The sequence below is a fragment of the Chelonia mydas genome, chromosome 4 (genome assembly GCF_015237465.2).
Source record: "Chelonia mydas isolate rCheMyd1 chromosome 4, rCheMyd1.pri.v2, whole genome shotgun sequence".
NCBI classification, from domain to species: domain Eukaryota; kingdom Metazoa; phylum Chordata; order Testudines; family Cheloniidae; genus Chelonia; species Chelonia mydas.
Window position 1 is genome coordinate 34,409,761 of NC_057852.1, and position 20,975 is coordinate 34,430,735.

Genomic DNA, 20,975 nt, shown 5'->3' on the forward strand with positions numbered 1-20,975 from the left:
CAGTCGGAGAACACTTCAATCTCTTTGGTCACTCGATTACAGACTTAAAAGTGGCAATTCTTCGACAAAAAAACTTCAAAACCAGACTCCAACAAGAGACTGCTGAATTGGAATTAATTTGCAAACTGGATACAATTAACTTAGGCTTGAATAAAGACTGGGAGTGGATGGGTCATTACACAAAGTAAAACTATTTCCCCATGTTTATTCCCCCCCCCCCCCCCCCGTTTCTCAGACGTTCTTGTCAACTGCTGGAAATGGCCCACCTTGATTATCACTACAAAAGGTCCCCCCGCCCCCCACTCTGCTGCTGGTAATAGCTCACCTTACCTGATCACTCTCATTACAGTGTGTATGGTAACACCCATTGTTTCATGTTCTTTGTGTATATAAATCTCCCCACTGTATTTTCCACTGAATGCATCTGATGAAGTGAGCTGTAGATCATGAAAGCTTATGCTCAAATAAATTTGTTAGTCTCTAAGGTGTCACAAGTCCTCCTTTTCTTTTTGCAGATACAGATGAACACGGCTGCTACTCTGAAACCTGTAGTTATGTTAATTATCCATCTCCCCAGCCAGAACTCATGGGGAAAAATGGTGCACACACAGAGTAGCAATGCATCTGATAATTTGCCTACAGAGTACAAAGGTGTCCTGACAGTCCAAAATTCTAATCACTGCAGCTCCCATTGACTTCAATGGAAGTGTTGAGTGCTCAGCTGCTCTGAAAATCAGTGCCAGATTTCACCCCAAAGGATCTCGCAGCATGTCTGTGTTCAGATACACAGATTAGGAATCATTTTACTACTGGGGGGGGGAGGGGGCGGAATACATTTTTGACCAAGGACAGTGAAACGAGGAAGAGTACTGTCAGCCACACAAGCGGTCTTATACTCAGGTTTTAGGTCTCCTCCTAAATATCGTCACATGGTAAATGGTACTGGTATCTATAGCAACTCAAAATAATGAAGGTCTGCTTCAATTTGAGCCATTTGGTTCCAGGGAGTGTCGGTATTCCGAAACCTGATGCTTAGCAGACATAGTGTAGTCATCTAACGGAGAGGTCTAAGGCATCACCCGATAAGGTAACACAGTGGGCTCTACCTGTCATAAATAGGCAGATCACTAAATTGTTTCCCTAGAATACTAATAAGGTGTTCTATTAAACTGTCTAGCTATTATATTACATTTAAAAAAATTATAACGTTCAGAAAATTACACCTCTTCGAATTACTTGTGAAGTCCTTTGAATATCTTCTATCTGGAGAAGTAACTATGCATGATGATTGTTGTCAGGCATCATGTGAAAGCCTACAAGTCAAAATTTAAAAAGTGAAAGTGCCGGAAGTTGATGATGCAAGTTACAGCTAATGCTGTAATTGCTGTTAGTGTAAGAACTTTTCCATGGCTTTTTTGCCTTAAAAAAATCTTAACAGAAGATCCTATTAGAAAAAGGAAAAAATTGTATTTATAACAGAAAAAATATAGAATTTAAGTTGTGAAAAACAAATCAAGTGAGGTATTTGGCACATGAATTATTGTGAAATAAATAGTGAGGACAGGAAGCAAAATACTACTTAGTATTCCTAACACTTTTCATTATTAAAGTCCTTTATAAATATCAATTAAATAATCCTCATGACATCTCAGTATTATGACAGTAAGAATTATCCCCCATTTACAGATGAGGAAACTTAGGCAGAGAATTCTGCCTAAGGCCACAGAAAGATCCGTGTCATAGGCAGGCTTAGAATTCAGAAAGCCCTGGCTTTCAAGTGTATGCCCAGAGAACACTAGAATATGCCTCTTGCTCTGTGCCCTTCCTGCTTTGCCTGTGGCGTATGGAATAGCATGAAGATTTATATTCCTTGCATCTGTCCCATATTAAAGCTGTCTGATACACACTTTCAGCTTGTTGATCATATGACCAATAAGTGTGAGAAGGAAGTGAGCACTACTCAGTGGTGTCTTCAGCACTGTCATGGTCATTGGAAGTATTTTCCCCAGGGATGGTAATTCCAGAGATCCACATAAGCTCTCGGTGGGTAGGAAATGGCAAGTTATCAAATACATCATCCTTTTTTCCTGGAGGTTAGCAGAAAACCTCAGAGTTAGGTGCACTTGAATCACTCGGCTACTGTTGTGGAGTTGATTCCCTGGCAAAACCCTGACTGAGAGAAGTCAACTTCAATAGGCATTCTGTACCTGGAGCTTCTACAACTCAGGGCCACTAGGGAGGAACCAGAAGCTGGCTTTTGGGCTTTTCTGTCCAGGACTGTTCCTCACTTCCCCAGTGACAGTCACACTATAAACAGCCACTACATGTTTAGCATCCTTGCCCATTTGGAAGTAATGGTCCTGATTACAACATCTCTGCTCCCTTGTTGCAGCATTTCTCTGCTAAGCACTAAATAATAATATTACCACCTCTCTCTTATATAGTGCTTTTCATCTGTATATCACAAAGAAGGTCAGTATCCCTATCTCTATTTTACAGATAAGGAAACTGAGGCATGGTGAGGCTAAGGCCCAGATTTCTAAAGGTATTTAGACAGTGCTGCACTCAACCTTGCAATGCCTAACTGATTTAGGAGCCTAAATCTCATTTTCAAGAGGGATGTAGGTGCCAAAATCCCATGGGTAGCTGATGGGATTTAGGCTCCTATGTGTCTAAATCCCTTTTGAAAGTGAGATTTAGGCTCCTAAATCAGTTAGGCATTGCAAGGTTGAGTGCAGCACTGTCTAAATACCTTTAGAAATTTGGGCCAGGCTGAATTGCTGAAAGTCACCCTGCCAGCCAGTGGAAGAGACAAGAATAGAATCCAGGGTCTCCTGTGACCCAGTCCAGTGCACTCCCTGTATTATGACAGACATTTTAAAAATAGGATGCTGTAGCAAACAGCCCATGGCGCATTTGGACAGGTTACCTGACTCTTGTGGGGCAAGCCAGTGTGTTCAGTGTCCTCTCTTTCTTGGAGATTCCTACTTTGGATTAAGCAAATGAGGCATGATCTCTTTTATCCAGATTTCAATAACTTACGTTAGATATTTGCTTCTGGTTTTGTCAAGTCTGAGGCAACTCTAGCTTTTGGTGATGCCACCACTGATAGAGCGTCTCTCCGGTTTCTGGGGACCCCCTGTGTTTATAGGACAGTCCTGAAATTAATGGGTGATGGGGGTCTGCTGTTGTCTGACTGCACCCAAAGGGGCTCTGCCTAAGATAAAGGTCGTTGTGGTGTTGGCTGTTCAAACTTTCTCCTTGCTCCCACCTGCGATCTGGGATCTGAGATGGAAGGGAAAACAAAAATCAGTGGGCCACCCTTCTGAGCATGTGCCTGGGTAGAGGGAAGACTGAGTAAAGAATCAGGATAAAAGATGGAGGAGAGGTTGAATAGAGCCATGGGTGGGAAAGGGAAGACTGAGAGAATGAGTCTCCCAGGAATAAAATTGGCCCTGGTCCTAAGGAAAAGGGAGAGATGATTTTATTTTTTTCCTCCTTTTTTGTGGGCTTGTTTGAGCCTGACCTGGAAGAGGTCAAAGCCCTTCAGGGGAGGCCCACCTCACAGTTTGGCAAACACTGCCTGGTGATTACTCACAGAGAAGTGATGCATTCCTTTGGTACTGCTCAGGCACTTTCACCCCCACCCCCAACTTGAACTTAGAAGAAAATATGGGGGAAGAGGGGAAGTAAAGCCATGACCCAAAGTCATTTGGTTAGTGAAAATGTACTATTGGGTGAATATCACAATTTACAGCAGATTCTGCAAACCCCAACCTTCAGTGAATACCTCTCATTCACACCAGTAGTCCCATTGAATTCCATAGGGCTTTTTGCATGGGTGAGTGCTATTCAGCAGGAGTCAGGGCTGCAGTTTCTGGCCCTCTATAATTGACATTACTGTTGGTTTATAGTGCACACAGTTGTGAATCCAGTCCTGAATGTCTTACAGGAAAACAAGGTTTGCATTTATCAGTACAGATTTAATTAGTGCCTTTCCCCTGTTCTTGCAAGGAAGGCAGTGGATTAAGCAGGCGTGGATGTCATGCATGGATATCAACATCAAGAAACAGTTTCACACAGTTGTTCTTGGCAGAGAGTAACACAGCTTAGAATCAATGTTTCATGGTTATTATTTTCAATCAGTACAAGTCCACACGTTTTGTCAATTCAAGCAAATATAGAAAAAAATTCCCAGGGATGGACTAGCATACAGCTGTACGGGGTTCTGGTGCTGCCAGTGTTCCCAGCTGCTGTATTATCAGAGTATTTATTCCAAAATAATGCCGTAAGAATAATATAAAAACCAAACACCGCACAATAGTTAGTGTAACAGGCTCGAGTCCAGCAAAGTACTTAAGCAGCTATTTAAATTTTAGCGCATTTAAATCCATCCATATTCAGCAAATCACTTAGGGACGTGGTTAAATACTTTGCTGAATTAGGTCCATAACGCTTATATGTCGGGGATTTTTGAAGCGGCAGGAAGAAAGTGAGCCTGTTTCATCACTACCTTCATCACTACCTTCATCATTTACTCCTGTGAAAAGTGGGTGTAAAAGGCCACTCTGTCAGAATGGTAGCCTTGTATAGCCTCTGTGCGCAGATATCAATGACTACAGCAGGTGCAAAACAGAACAGAATCAGACCACATATTGTCTCAGTTCCTAACCATAGCTATCTGCCTGTGATTGTGAAAGAATGATTGGCCAAACTCAGACCGATGTAAGTGGTTGCCAGTTCTGACCCTAATATAATCTACCTTTCCAGGCAAAAATATACATAAGGGAAACTGGAAGAGTATATTTTTTCTGTTTATGCACAAATATGTATTTAGGATAAAGTTTGTTTGTGGTAATGAAACACATGATGTTTAAGATGAGTGACTAGTTATTCATAATCATGACTGTACATAGCATAGTGTAAGTCTGGATACAGCCTCTGAGAAGCTAAAGTACGGCCAGCGTTAAGCAGGTACCTGCTAGGCACCAGGGACTGCTTTTTTTAGATACTGAGTATTTATTATGCACGGTGGGATATCTGCACTTTGGCTGGCTTCCCTATAGTATAGAACTGACAACATTACTATTTGCAAACACAGGCTTCACTCAAGTGGCACTAAAAAGAGAAGAGGTGGGGCAAGCAGAGCTTTAAAAAGGAATGGGGAGTCATTCCAAGTTTGTATATAAAGAGAAACTATGTTTTAGGAGGGATAATACCTATAGATATCTACCCACAAACTCATTTAAGGTCTGTGGTGGGCAGTTTTACAGCTTTTCTGTTTTTAAGATTTATTCCACAGCTTTGCTTGTTGCAAAGAAATTTGTAGTGATCCTCCTGAGATTAGCTTTTAAGCTGTGTTAAATTTGTGGCAAGGGTGTCAGGCATTTCATACTTGACTTAAAAAAAAAAAAAAGAGAGCGAGAGAGAGAAAACATTGTGTGTGTGGAAGAAATCTTGCTGGAATTTCCTCAAAGGTTGTAATATGGACTGAAGTGACAAGAAAAGCAAGACAGGGATAAAACTGTGGGGGATTGTGAAAAGATGTCCCATTGCATAAAGCTGGCTGCTGTAGAAACACTCTGGGAATACACATGTTCATCTTGTCGTGGATATGACTGAGTACAAGCAAGTTGCTCTCTATTGACAGTTCAGAAAACATAAGATTATGTTTCTCGTACTTCCTGCTTTTTTGCCAGTATTTTTCAAAATTGGTTTTGTTAGCCTCTCAGCTTTACAGCACTGGAACTGTCCCAGAGGATACCGATTGGGGAATGAAAACTCCACTTGTATAGGTAAGTAAGTGACTTTTACTTTAGACATTCAAATGTTAAGGGAAGCTGCATTTTTTTATCCTCTTACCTGAGTTTCATGTGCTTTTGGTTTTTATGGAATGTGTATGTGTTACTCTGATTGGCTCGATAAATCAGCTTTTATATATTTTTGTTTCCCACAACTAACAGGACTGCTATTCCTTTATTTTTATATCAGAACTAGCCAATGCCAATTTAGCTATCTGAAAGTAATCTGTAAGAGAAAGATTAATATTATTAGTAAAGAGATTTAAACTGTCCCTGGTTACCCTGTTCTGTTTTTATATGTGTCTCTGCAGTGTGTGTGTGTGTGTACATATATATATATATTTATATATATGAGTGTATGTACACACACACACACACACTCATATATATAAATATATATATATGTACACACACACACACACTACAGAGACACATATAAAAACAGAACAGGGTAACCAGGGACAGTTCAAATCTCTTTACTAATAATATTAATCTTTCTCTTACAGATTACTTTCAGATAGCTAAATTGGCATTGGCTAGTTCTGATATAAAAATAAAGGAATAGCAGTCCTGTTAGTTGTGGGAAACAAAAATATATATAAGCTGATTTATCAAGCCAGTCATAGTGTATGTGTATATATATATATATATATACACACATGCATATATAGAGAACTTTTTTTAAAGATATCTAGTTTACATTTCATGCTACATGAGTCAAGGACCTATTTGGTATCATGTATGCTAAAAGACATTGGTAAAAATGGATGTCATAGGAATATTAGTTTCAATCTTAGTGAAATTAAGATTTATGAACTGGGAGCCCTTTCTCCTGACAGCCTGAAGTTGAGGACAGAACTTTAAGATTGTGGAAGGGCAGAGCCAGTGCTGCATTGGGCTATACGGCAAGGGAGGGAGGAAAAATTCTGGAAGTTTTCAAGGAGGGAACCCAAATATTAGAAGCTAACCCCTTTCCTTGGTTTTCTAGTGCATCAGAAGCTCTGACTCAGTTCTTGACAGGATTCCAGTGATTTAATAACAGATGTGTCTTGGTATGTTCTGGCAAGAAATGGCAACTTGTAAACAGAAGACAAAAGCATGCATCCTAAATGTCTTATTGTTAAGAGAAAAGGAGCAAGGCATACAAGTACAAGGTATACAAATGATAGATACACTTACCTGAAGGCCTTTGAGAGACTGAAGCGTGTTTCATCACTCCTTTGGGAGTTCAGTATGATGCCTAAACACATTGTACGGGCCCTGTTGTGTCCTCACTTACACGACAACAACCCCATTGGACTGAAGGATGTTTCCTAGGTATAATTTAGAGCAGACTTTGGCCACTGAAGTTTAAAAGTCTATAAAGATGCATTCTTTCTTCATTTTCTTGCAGTTGACTCAGTTGCACCTTTACTTTATATTTATTAATCTCCAGAAAGTGAGAAATGCTTTGCTGTCTCCTCTTCTTTTCTATAGAGAATGAGAGACACTCCATTCTATTTTTCGTACTGTACTTGGAGAGATTTCTTTTTTAAACACCTCAACCACCAGAGCAGCTGGCGAGTAGCTCAGCAAGACACTGAAGAAATAGTCATACAATCTCTAGCTATAAAGTCTCTCTGGGTAACCTGTTAGAAGTATGTATTTTGTGCAGTAGCTAAGCCAATGAGTAGATAATGTGATCACAGGTGTTGATGATGTCAAGTAACATGTTACTGTTCAGAGTATACCGAAATTGAAATGAAATGGGCTGGAATCTGCCCTCAGTTATAGCCTTTTGGGGTTGCGTCAGTGTTATTGAGGGCAGAATTTGGCACAGTGCATAGCAGTGAAGAACAACACTTACGTGGAATAACTTTAGATATTTTAAATCCCTCTCTTTATTCTTCTGACACAAGATTCTGGTTGTGTGACCGTAGAACTGTTAATGTTTGCGTCCCTGCAATAATTACATGAATCCGATTAGCAAATAAAAGATGCTGTGCAAACACATGCGAGGAAGCTGAGGGCAGATGCTGAGGGCAACTGAGAGGACAAATGTGGAGAGTGGGTCTCATGACTCAGACTGCAAACTGTGAACAATGACAATGCTGGATAGGGCTTGACAAACATCTTTGTCATCTGTAGGTCATAACAAATACACCGGTTATTAATCAATGCTTCTGACATTGTCTGTTTTCCTGTTAATGTACCAGCATCACGTCAGCCATAAAGGCCTTCACCAAAATGAGAAGGCAACAACAACTTTATGATTAGTGCTTTTTGCAACAGCTCTCTCTTTATCGGAAAGAACACAGGCTTTTCTAGATTTGTTGTTAAATATTATTACTACTGATTTGGGGCTAGCTTGTGATATCCTTATTCACACTGTACTCTTTGAATTGTTCGTTGATTTCAAGGGATGTTCAAAGATCAAGGTGCTACTTAAGGTAAAGTTATCCTAATCTGGCCCTAAGTGTTTTAAAATAGCTTTGTAAGGCAGTTTATTTGAATCTTGGGTTGGTGGACAAACCCACCAAATCAATGAATGGCCCTGTCCCCTCAAGTGAGGGAGGGGCCACAGAGCCCAGAACTCCATAGATAATTGGGAGCAAGCAATAAAAAAAACAGGGAGACCAAATCTTCTAAACTGTACGCGAGGAAGAGGATATTATATACTTTATACTGTACATTATAAAGTTATATCATCATTTACAAAAAATTAATGGTTTTAGGCTCTGAACCCTTGTGGGTAGGGAAGCACCTAGTCAGATTGCAGGACTGGGGCCTTAGTTACCAGTTGGTAACTCATCTCTCTCTCTCATAGATCTTAGTGAATACATGTAAACTTTCACCTATACAGGAAAAGCAGTTTCAGCCATACAGGCGTTGTGCTACTTTGTACCACAGTCAGAATGTATACCCAGTGTCAGGTTTTTAGAGGAGCTTTAATTCCCAGCACAGTAGACGATCATTTACCTGCATCACTCATATTTTTGAAAGAGTTGCGGTACCTACACTACTTCAGTTGTTTGCTTATGTTTAGTAACTTTCTGCCAGCCATGCTAATTAAACATTTCACCTTCATAATGCATGACAGGACATTTGATGGGAATCTTGAAAATATTCAACAGAAGATATTTTCCACAGGGGTCTTTATCCAAAGCTCATTGAAGTCAGCTGAAAGACTCCCACTGACTTCAGTGGGCATTGCATCAGGCTTTATATGAATAAATACCATCTTTATGGATTAAAATTTGGAGCATCTTTGAAAATGAGGTATGAACAAGAGGTAACCAGGAAATATTGGAAAGTAATATCACATCTCTCATGGGGCCTTCTCCTAGAAGGTGCCAAGTGCTCGCAACTCACATTGACTTCAAGGATAACATTTCTTGTCCAAAGGAGCTTTGGGTTGTGTTTTACTAGAGACAGGTCAGTCAGGCTGATAGAATGAAGCGATCTTAGCTTTCCTCATCAATATTTTGTTTGGTGAGGAGTAGCAGGCATTAATGTTGTGTTCAGTCTTATGTCAAGATTTTCAGAAGTGGCCAGTGGATTTTGGGTGCCTCAGATTTTGGGTGTCTAGCTTGAGACACTTTTAAAAAGGCCTGATTTTCAGAAAGTGCTGAGCTCTTTCAAAAAAAGGGGGAAAAATAGATTTACCTTGGAAAGGTACCTAAGGCAAGCTAATAATAATAATAAAATTAACAATGCATTCAGTAACAGAGAAATGTGGGAAGTAATGATTAGAGCTGGGTGAAATTTTTCAGACAAAACTTTTTTTTGCAGAAAAATGCAGATTCTGGTTGATTGAAACATTTAGTGAATTCTTGCTGAATTTGCCAAATTGTTTTGGTCGAAAAAACAAAAAAAACCTTTTTTAAAAAAATTGATACAGTTAGTTTCAGTGTTTTTGAAATGAAGCATTTTGATTCAGACTAACTTTTTGTTTTAGAATGGTAGTTCAATTTTATTTTAAAAAATAAACCCTCAAAAATAAATCTGCATTTCGGGTTGAATGAAATGTTTTTTGTTTGACCCAAAACAAATTTTTTTTAAAACTTTTTTGGCTGGTCAAAAAATTTGAAAAAATTTCATTTCATATTGCCCTGAAATGATTGTTTTAAATTTTTCAGTTCAGCCAGTGAACCAAAAAATTGATTACTTGCACAGCTCTAGTAGAGAAGCATCAAAATTAGATGTTTGACTCAGAACAGCTGTAAGGGCTCTGTATCTGACACCCTGGATACTAACTTGCCCTTACAGTTTATTTTCCTGATCCTTCCCCAAATTGAAAATAGCCTGTTTGCCAGTTCTGGCCCAGACATGGCCACGCTCTTGAGATTTGGGTCTGAGATTGAAAAAGCTTAATGAGTACAGTTTCTCTCTGTGAGATTTCTGCCATTTTCAGTTGATAGCCCTTGAAAGCAGCTTGAGAGATTTTGCACCATTGACACTCAGCCCAAAACCTGATTCAGTTTCATACCCAAACCAAAGCCTAAATTCACTCTGCTTTCAGATCCAAACACCATCTCCTTGGCACAACTCCACTGAAAAAGTCCAAGGATCGATAATCTCTGTATCATACTTACATGGCTCCTGTTTTCATAGTATATCAGAACCTCCCAATCTTTAATATATTTATCCTCACAACACTCCTGTGAGGTAGGGCAGTGCTCTTCTTTCCCAATTTTACAGATGGGGACCTGAGGCACACAGAGACTGAGTGACTTGCCTACGGTCACACAAATAGTCTATGGCAGAGCAATATAATATATGCATGTAGTATAAATGCAATTAAACCTGGGTCTCCCCGGTTCCAGGCTAGCATCCTAAACACTGGACCATCCTTCCTTCTGGGAGCAATGGACAGGTGATATACATGTTTGCAATTATTATTATAGCAAAATCAGGATTTCTGTAAGTATGCTAGGTGCTTTACTGAGCAAATGAAAAAGATATAAGCTCCTTGGGGCAAGAATCACCAGGGTATTGCTCATGTCTCTTAGATTGGCCACAAGTACTTTATTGCTGTGGGTGATGTAGTAGATGCAGTCTCGATGTACAGTTAGCAGAACTATCAAGCTTATAACAGCTCACTGTGTTACTGCATATATTTGGAATACCCTTGGACATATGGTATATGTGTCAAGAGAAGCTGGTCAAGGATCCATATGTCAGAGGAAGGTTAAGAAGCTGATTCTTGGGGTCTTTTTACCAACACCCAGTACAAATATTAGCCTTGATCCTCCACTGCATCTGAGCTCATGTGTAGGGGGGGTGAACATTAGGGAGCTCATTATGGCTCCCTGATTCTGGGTTGGGAGACTCCTGCATGAGTTAGAGAATCTAGGGCTGCCGTGACTGATACCAATCAGGTCCCTAATGGAGCTGGGGAGGATAGGCAAATTGCCTGTTTCTTTCCCCTAACCAAATGACCTCCTCTGCTGTGCCAATGCCTTCTCCCCCCATGCTGAGTGGAGGGCAACTTGTGCAGCTTTTGCCAGTGGGGAGTCCCCCTTCCACTGGAGATTTCTCCGCATGTCTGAATGGCACACAGTAACCCAAGTAGAACTGAGAATCTGGCCCATAGTCTTTTACAGATGGACAAGCAGCACACTTGTTTGTTTTGCTTAATTAACTCATCAGAATTGATTTTGACACCTGCTCCTTAGATTCCACCAGCCTAAGACTCAAGAGGTCTGTGTTACAGTCTCAGATTGGTATGCCAGTTTCTGCTACTACTTCATAGTAGTGCAATTTCTTTTTTCAGTTCTTGCTATCCTTAGGCCTTTAAACAGTACAATTTTAGCATAAGAGGTCACCACGGGGATTTTCTTCATCCTTCAAATGAATTGTATGTTTGTGCTTGTTGATAAAATTGTGATGGTGACTAGATATAATGGGCTGAATTAATCTCCGGTGGATCTCCACAGGAGCCAAACTTCAGTGAGGTCGCATTTGTAAGTAAATGAAGGCAGACTCTGACTCACAGCCTTCACACACACACTGCTTCTCTGCATCCCTGCCAAGCATGCTAATGCTTCACCTTCTCTGAGCAGAGCATTTCTCAGGACTCTCAATAAACTGGAATATTTGTGTGTAAGGGCATTGAGGACTGCCAGCATCATGAAGACATGATTCATTGTTTTCACCGATTCTCAAGGCATTCTCTGCATAAAGAAGTCTTTGAATACAGAGCAGCACCTCATTCTTCTATTTAGAGCTGCCTGTCAGGGCACTGCAGACAGCCTTTGTGTTCACTAAGCCGATTTCTTTCACAGGGAAAAGTTCTCATTAGTTGTTGCTGGGATACATAAAGCAGCTCCGGCAGGACGGCAGCTGCACTTCCCTTTGGCACTAATAGTGCAGGTGAAGGAGAATACTTATGTTGCACCTGGTGGGCAGTTTTAGGATCAGTTTCTCCAAGAGTTTAAGAAATAACCTTTTTACTTCTTAAACTTTGCACAGAGAGAAGCGACCATATTCAGTATTGGGCTATCATCTATTGTTACTGCAATACGCTGAGAACATACACAGAGATCCAATACATTCAGTAGTACCCCGGGTACTACTGGCACCTCATCTTTGCCATTGTAATAAACTTTCTCTGATAGCAGAAGGGAGTTATTAATGTGCCTCTGATTTTATATTCGACAGTTATTCTTTCACTATAGCATGCTTTCAGTTAAGGTGCTTGTTCGCTCATTAGGGTGTGTGTGGGATTTTCTTTTTCATGTGAACTCTGGTGGCGATGAAAGGTGCCGGATAGACAAGGAATTTCAGTATTTACGTCTGTCAGTCCACAAAACAAATACAACAGAGGCAGTGTAAGTTCCCTCACCCGACCAGCCAGTGTGCCCTTGCCTGGAGGAACTATTTCTTAGATTCATCAAGTTTAAGGCCAGGAGGTACCAGTAGATCATCTAGTCTGGCCTCCTATATCACACAGGCCATAACATTCCACCCAGTTACCCCTGTTTTGTGCCCAACAACTTGTGTTTGACTAAAGTACATCTTCCAGAAAGGCATTCAGTCTGGATATGAAGACATCAGCAGACGAAGAATCTACCACTTCACATGATAGTTTTTTCCAGTTTTTAATCATGCTCTCTGTTAAGAAATTGTGCCTAATTTCTAATTTTAATTTATTTTGCTTCGCCTTCCAGCAGATGGTTCTTATGATCCTTTCTTTGCTAGAGCGAAATGGTCCGGTAGCCCATTAGCAGTGCCTCAAATGATCCACTTTTGAAATCCACCACTACAAGATTGGGAATAACTGGCTATGTGGTAGCACTGCTGAAAGGGATCTGGTGATTGTGGTGGAGATCAAAGTGAATATGAGTCAACAACGTGATGCAGATGTGCAAAAGCACGTATCATTCTGGGATGTGTCATATGTAAGACAAGGGAGGTAATTGTCCCACTTTTCTCAGCACTGATGAGGCTTCAGCTGGAATACTGTGGCTGATTCGGGGTGCACGCTTTAGGAGAGATGTGGATAAATTGGGAAAAGTCCAGAGGAGAGCAACAGAAATGATAGGCCAGATTTCCTAAATCTATTATGAGGAAAGGTTAAAAAACCTGGGTCTGTTTAGTCCTGAGAAAAGACTGAGGACCTGTTAACAGTCTTCAGATATACAAAAAGGACCATAATTGTTCCCCATGTCCCCTGAAGATAGGACAAGTAGTAATGGATTTAATCTGCAGCAAAGAAAATATAGGTCAGATATTACGAAAAACTTTCTAACCATAAGGGTAGTTAAACTCTGGAATAGGTTTCAGGGGAGGTTGTGGAATCCCCATCACTGGAGGTTTTTAAGAACAGGTTGGACAAACACCTGTCAGGGATGGTCTATTTGGTCCTGACTCAGCGGGGCTGGACTTGATGATCTATCGAGATCCCTTCAAGCCCTACCTTCCTATGATTCTATAACGTGATCCTCCGAAATGGCAATACTGCTAGCACTCAAATTAAAGGCCCAAATCCTGCAGCCTTTATTCATTTGAAACTCTCACTGACATTGATGGGTGATTTGACTGACAAAGGGTTGCAGGGTTTAGTCCCAAGCATCCTAGATGCAGCTTCTTAATAGCTATAACTGTCCTAAGAATCTGCTTAGCAACATGTTGTAAGAAAACTTTGGTTGAGGTTGCTCTTTTGTCTAACTCATTTCAATGCATGTACGCCTTGAAGGGACAATGAATCTGGTTGACCTGGCCTAATACTGTGAAGTTTAGGGGACATTCAGTGTAGCATTTTGCAGAGTTCAGTGTGGTAGGCTAATAACCTTCATGTAGAGGTTTAGGAAGAAGGAAAGGAAGGCTTTCTTTGCAAAGGATGCATATTGAAATAAATGATATACAAAAGGACAGCGTGGTAGGAATCTGTCTCAAAAGACTACTATCAAAATCAATCATATAACAGTATGTTTCAAAAGATAACTTTTAGAAAAAATTGAGGAGAGGGGCTTGATATATAATAATTATTACTAAGCTTTCTGAGGAAATAGCTGTCTAGCTAGAGACTTATGAAGTCCCCACTACTGTAGCATGGGAGCACCTTGCAAACAGTAATGAACTTATCCTCACAACAAAGCCAGGGTCTAGGAAAGTTATTACTCCCATTTTGCAGTTGGGAACTTAAGGACCAAACAGAAGTACTTCCATTGTATAAAAGTGGCATAGAGCCAAAGGAGCAGTTCTGTGCCCCTTCCACCCAGCTCCTAGCGGAGGGGTCCTGTCTGAGGGATGAGTGGCATGGCCAGGGTGAATCTTTCCTCCAGCTATCTCCAGTTGCCAGAACAGCATAGTTGGGCACCTGGGTGTAAATTAGAGCAGTCTTTAAGCTACTGTAACGATGCTGGGGAGTTAACAGGCCTCCGAATCCAGGGGGATCACAAAAGTGGTGTAAAAAACCACCTGTACCCCATACCTTCTAGAGCTGTGCTAAGCACGTTTCAGACACTGCTCAGAAGCTGGATCAAAATTTGCTGTTTATTTTCCTTCAGTGTGCCGCATATTGAGAATGAAATAAGATGGGGCACTTTGGCTCCTAGTTCCTAGATCTGAATGCCATGGCTTACTTAGTAGAGTGTCCCTGGCTCTGGAATTCAGTTCTCCCATTGGTGTGACAAAAAATGAGAGTCAATTCACCGACAGGGCAGAATACGTTGCTCATCTGTTTTCTCAGGCTTTTCCCTAAGTGCTTATGGTGATGGTTGGATTATCTTTACAGCTAATGTCGTCCAGCATAATATTATGCATAAAATATATGTAAATTTGTCCAGTGACTGATGGGTAGTTTTTATGAATTCAAAATAAAAAAGAATGATGTCACTGATTCTGTCACTAGATTTTGCATTGGTAAAGAGCAGGAGGAAGTATGGTTTTAAGGGTCTCTTTTGTTTTATGTTACATAGTTCCTCTGTGTAGCCAGCTAACCATGTTGGCAATCCGCATGTCAGCTCTGAACAATCTGTACATAACAACATACCGGTGTGTGATTCACTGCATATTTGAGTAAAAGGTTTCTACGTGGATAGAAGGCATTTCTTGTTTTTCTCTATAATGGGCAACTACAGAACTTTTGGGGTGGGCTTTATGTTCAGTTATTATTATTTGTCACGTACATACTGCTGTAAGGATCATGCTGTCTAACTCAGGGGAACACAACACACCAAATAACAGTTTAATAAACAATAGGTGCAGATATTGAGTTTTATGCCAGGAGTTTGTCTTAAGGAGAAAGGGAAGTTGCTTGTCATCAGAGAAGTGAGAGGAAGTTCAAAGCATGGGAGTAGGATGGCATGATAGAAGGTGTGAAGCAGAGATTGAGGGAAGAGAGTTTGGAGCAAGGGGAAATGAGTTTAGATCTGGGCTATGTTTTCAAAAGTCTCAATTCAGCCTTCACTTCTGCACACAATCACTTGTAGTCACCCTTTTTGGTGCATTATCCCTTATTCGCACAAGTTATAGAACTTATAAGTTCAAAATCCAGTTTCATGAAGTCTGTGCTTAGTTTGCACACACAGAGGGGGTTTGTATTTGTAAAGTCTGTTGTTTGTGCGCAAAAGTGATAGTGTGAGAAACCTGTGCACAAAAATGATTAATGCACACACAGTCGTGCATGTCCCAAGGGAAGCAATGTTTCAAAATGTAAACCTGATTTATTTTACCCACCGAGGAGCAGCTTTTCCTTCACAGCCCAGGAGACAAGAAAAGGATTGAAGCACCTCCGAGCATAGTTACCTTATACTGATGGTTCTGATTCGTACATATCTGAAGCACTGAAAGTTGCTGCCTCTCTGGTATCTGCTGTTGGTGACTTTGTGCTTGAAGACATTGGGGCAGAGGTTACACTCTCTAGTGGCTGAAATGGAATTACTGAGGAAGGGGAATGTAGAAGCCAATTAATGTGGAAGTGAGATTGCCTGTATTGGATCACTTCCATGTAAGCGAGGCAGTTTATTTGCAATTAAAAAAAGGATAGAAAAAGGAAATGTAACACCTAATATTGGTCATTTAATGCTGGGTTTGCTCCACCTAATTAATTGGAGAAATTGTTGAAGAACAGCTGAGTTTTGTGAAAAACTTGAACCTTTGTTATGTTGCAAGGATCAAGGTCAGTTTCTTGACTTATCTGGAGAATAAGTGCAATAGCTGTGTCCCTGATTATTGAAAGCACCTTAAATCAAGTCTCTCTACCGTTATAGTGAGATGCATTACTAGGAGCTTTCTTGATCATATTTGAACTATAGGAGTATTCACACAGCATTCAGTGAATTCCCAAAGCCCTCTTTCAATTTGCACTGGGCTAATGTTAAAATTTGGGGTGGGTTCTCCAGGCTTTCTCTTGTTTGGTTGTTGAAAAGTCTTGGTCAGGAGTATAGAAGGAAAATCCTCCGCAACCTATGCAGTGACTATCATTCTCTGACCTGTATTCCTGACTTTTTAGGAAAAGATGTGTTCAGGAATCAATGTCCTTTTTGCACTTGCAATCAATTGCAACCCTTTTTCAAATGCTGTTTTGCTGCATTTTCTGTTCGTTTGTGTACATTCATGTACTTACTGTGCTGATAAATCCCCCCAAAGAAGCCTTTGATATGCTTTTTTCTCCCTTCATAATGGACAGAAAAATGGATTTTATGCAGGGTAAAAGTCATTAATTAAGAGCCCCTTATATGTCTGTGCCAGTTAGCTTCCTCTGATGTACGCTAATAAATACATAAGACCCTGATGGTATTAAGCGCTGAACACCTACTGAGATATTGCCATCAGCTGCATTTGATTTCAGTTGGAACTGCGGGCTCTCTGTATTTCTATGGATATGCTCCTTGCAGGAGTGGTCCCTAAGTGTTTAATTCCTTTTCCCGTATAAACCCCAAATAAAACCTGCTCTTCAGGAATGGCCTTATTTTCCAAAAGTCCTTCACTTGTGTAGCCGTTTCATCAAGCCCTGATAATACAGCATAAATACATCAAGCATTTTGTTGATTCCTGAAGGCTCTAGACTAATCTGTCAATTAGAAGTCAACATTTCTAACTGATTCACTGGTTGCACTGAACTGGTGTTTGGTTTGGGCTAGTTGCTCTCAGAATTCAAAAGGTCTGATTTTTCTATGCAAGACTCAGCTGAATCTCAAATGTACTAGATCCAGTTTGAAATGGGAATTCCTTGGCATTCAGGCACGTTTTACAAACCCTATCACAGAAGGGGAGGTTGGGGGGGGAGGGCTGGCAGGGAGAAGTCAGGCAGCTGCGGACCGAGGTAGTGTGTCAAAATTCATTCAGCAAACTATAATGTCAACCTCAGAAACAAACAAGAGCAGGGCACAAATACATTCCTTTTGTCCGCGAAGCTACTGAACGTTAGTTTAGAATGAAGAGTTGTTAGTTACAATGGATAGTCATTAGGTAGAAGGGGGATTTCCCTGGCTTGTCCCCTACAGCTGAACAAACCCCTTGTAGCAACAAAGAAGCTATATAATATGATTAACGGAATGTCACTCTGTGTGGTCACTCTGAAGCCTAAAATGCCAGTTGAGTCAGTGTGCAGCAATGAAAATAGCTGCAAGTATGGTTTAGAGTTCTTTTTGCTCAAAATATCACCACTTTTCAAGGCCTGTTACTGTCCAATTTTGAAATTCTCAGCTATTTTGACTTTACGAATTACACCTGTGCAGCGTAGAGAGAGGCATGTGTCGATGCCAAGCCAAGAGTCCTCTAGACCATTGTGATATCAAAGGTAACACAACCAATCACCACCCTTACCCTATGGCTAGTTTGCATTTCAACAACTTCAGCGCAACACAACCCACACACAACAACACAACCGGCACACACAATAACCCCGAATACACACATGCCCTCTCTGCAGCACACACCCTTCATTCACAACCTGCAAAAATTTCATGCACTTCCAGCACAACACGATCTACAAACAAATCAACACAGCTCTCTCGGCACAACACCCACATTCTCCCACCCTCACTTATACTTGCCATAAACTTGACTGGCAAAGCCACAGACCCATTGCTAATGATACCATATAGTCATCCTACTCTCTTAATAATGGGAGATTAAAAATCTGTAGTTAACACATTATAGTATTGACTAGCTGAGTCATACACATGCTTTCTTTTTGTATTTTGTTCTGTTTTGTTTGCTGAATTCTCCTTTATGTACTTGTATTTCAGATATTGATGAATGCCTTGAAAATGGTCTAGGTACCTGTGGCCAAACCTGTGTCAATGTTCCAGGGTCCTATTTCTGCTCCTGTTTGCCTGGCTACACTCTGGATAATGACAAGTGGTCCTGTTATGTTGATGGTAAGATCATACTTTTAAATGGCTGAAAGGAGCTTTATAACTTTCTCTAGCAGTTTAGCATCAGTTCACACTGCGAAAATATTCCAGGCTAGTCTGCTCCTAGCACTGACATGACATAACTCGGCTACTGGACCACGTGTGGGAAAATGTCACGTGCTGATTAAACAACTGCCACAGCTAACATAAAATTAAAGTGGAAAGTGAGCTTACTGGAATGGGCCCATGCTCTGGTGTTAGCATGACCGTTCACAGACAAAATATAAAGTGTGGTTGTGGTAAGAAAAATGAGCATGTAAAATGAGTCCTCCTTACTTAATGGATCAGCTCCCTGTCTCTATGCAGAGTCATAGCATCCATCCATTCACCCATCCATCTCCTAACTAACCCTCCTGTTATCCCTCTCCCCCCAAAATCATGGCACTAACATGACATTTGCTGCCATCTCATTGCTCATTCTGTCTGTCTGTTCTACTCTTTCCCTCACACTCTGTCTGTCTTGTCTATTTAGAATGTAAGCTCTTCAGCCAGGAACTGTCTACACCTTTGTTTGTATAATCCTAATACAATGGAGTTCCCAGTCTTGGTTGGGCCCTAGGCACTGCCTTAATAAACATGATTAATAATAATTTCTCTCATGTCCAATACTGTAGTATCTGAGCACTTACGACCAAATCAAGTTTGAATTCATTTTACTCCTGGTAGCTCCCCAGTGCCAGTATAGCTAAGGAAGACTGAACTGGATTGGGTCTGGCTCACAAATCAACAACAGAATTGTTAGCTTTTTTCTAGCTTTAGAATCTTCATCACACTGCTGATGATGTGTGAGCCAGAAAGAAACAAGCCAGGCTGAGTTCACAAGGCTACAAGCGGTTCAGACAGTTTAAAAGAAGTATTTTTATCTTATATTTACCTGTAAACTATGTACATTTGATCCGGACTCCAGGGAGAGGAAAATAATGTAGCTTCACAATACCATTTGTGCACAGATGCTTTTCAGAGAACAGTCCCACATTAAATTGAAAACAATACCAGAGAACGACATCATTTTTATAAGGGATAGTTTCAATGTTTAAAACACTGTCCCAAGAGGTCTTCTGGAACTGTTGTTTGGGTAATTTCCTGTGCTTCTTTGTACGAATAATACAAGTGTCAAGCCCTAGTCCTATATATTTTATGTCAGATATAAAGAATCTGTATCAGATATGATGTGTGGACAGTCAAAGGAGAGGTGGCTTTTCACTTAAGGGGTTGTCAACATGGGGCAAAACCTTGCAGCTCATATCTCCATCTCTGGATATAAATTCTTCAGTCGGAAGCCCACCAAACAAAATTCCTCCATGTTTTATAGACTGTAAGGACTTTGGGGCAGAGACTGTCTCTTTCTGTCTGTTTGTACAGCACCTGATACAGTGACGCTCCAAACTTGATTGGTGTCTCTGGATGATAGTGCAGTATAAATATTAAATAATAATAGTAATAATAACAGGAAACGCAAACAAAACAAAATTCATCAATGCGTTCAATTCCCCTTCAGTCAGAGCCCTTAATTAAACTACTGTTGTGAGAAATTCACTGACTGGAGAGGACAAAAACAAAATATATGTAAACTCTTGGTCAGTGGAGTAATTGGCAAAAGTGCAAGCAGTACAGCTGTCAGGTTCCTGAGACAAATCAACCTTGCTGCAGTTCAACATTCATTTACCATTTACATAAACCAAGTCTACATAGTTGAAATAGTCTCACATGGATTTGCTCAGTGCAAACAGCAGAAAAAGAGAGTCACTAACATCCTAGAAGCAGCTGTTATAATTGGGTAATACCTTGAAAACTCCAAGTACAAAAGAGCCTATGATACAAATCACTGTGCTGGTGAACTTCCTCTTGTACAACAGTAAACCAAATCTTGGGTTGTGGTCAAAAACTGCTGCCTAACCTGCTATTTGAAAGCAGAATCAAACTCAGAAACTTGAGGGGTAAGGAGTCCCATTATCTCGACGGGAGGTGGATCAGGCACAGAGTTTTATTTGTCCACCTTCACCTTGCAAATGTTATGCATCTTGAGGACATCCAGTTCAAGTTTATAGGAATTATGACAACTGAGTTTAGAACCAAAGCTTATGCCTACTGTTAATAAGAATTTTTTAAAAGTTTATGCAACTTATTATTAAAACTGATGTACTTATTCATCCTTGTGAATATTAAAAGTATGTGTGCAAACTGGTGGGAGGGTGTGGGTTTGAGGGATTTAAAATTTCCCCTGCAGTATTGGAAACTAAACTCAAGAGGTGACTGGATGGCTATTATAGCTGTAATATATATGGGAGTGATACCCATATTACACATTTCAGGATAACTTTATTAA

At 40.5% G+C, this 20,975-nt stretch overlaps 1 protein-coding gene across 2 annotated transcripts in view; it reads left to right on the forward strand.

Moving 5' to 3' along the window:
• Nucleotides 1-5,140: 5,140 nt before the first annotated feature.
• The window catches only part of EGF (epidermal growth factor), an 88,113-nt gene continuing 72,278 nt past the window's right edge, over nt 5,141-20,975 (forward strand). Inside the window, exons 1-2 of one of the 2 annotated variants that reach the window (XM_037897047.2) lie at nt 5,141-5,795; nt 18,482-18,613. In XM_037897047.2, the coding sequence (XP_037752975.1) occupies nt 5,669-5,795; nt 18,482-18,613 (259 nt within the window). In that variant the 5' untranslated portion in view covers nt 5,141-5,668. The remainder of the gene's footprint in view (nt 5,796-18,481; nt 18,614-20,975) is intronic. The other variant, XM_007054419.3, reaches the window with a different exon arrangement.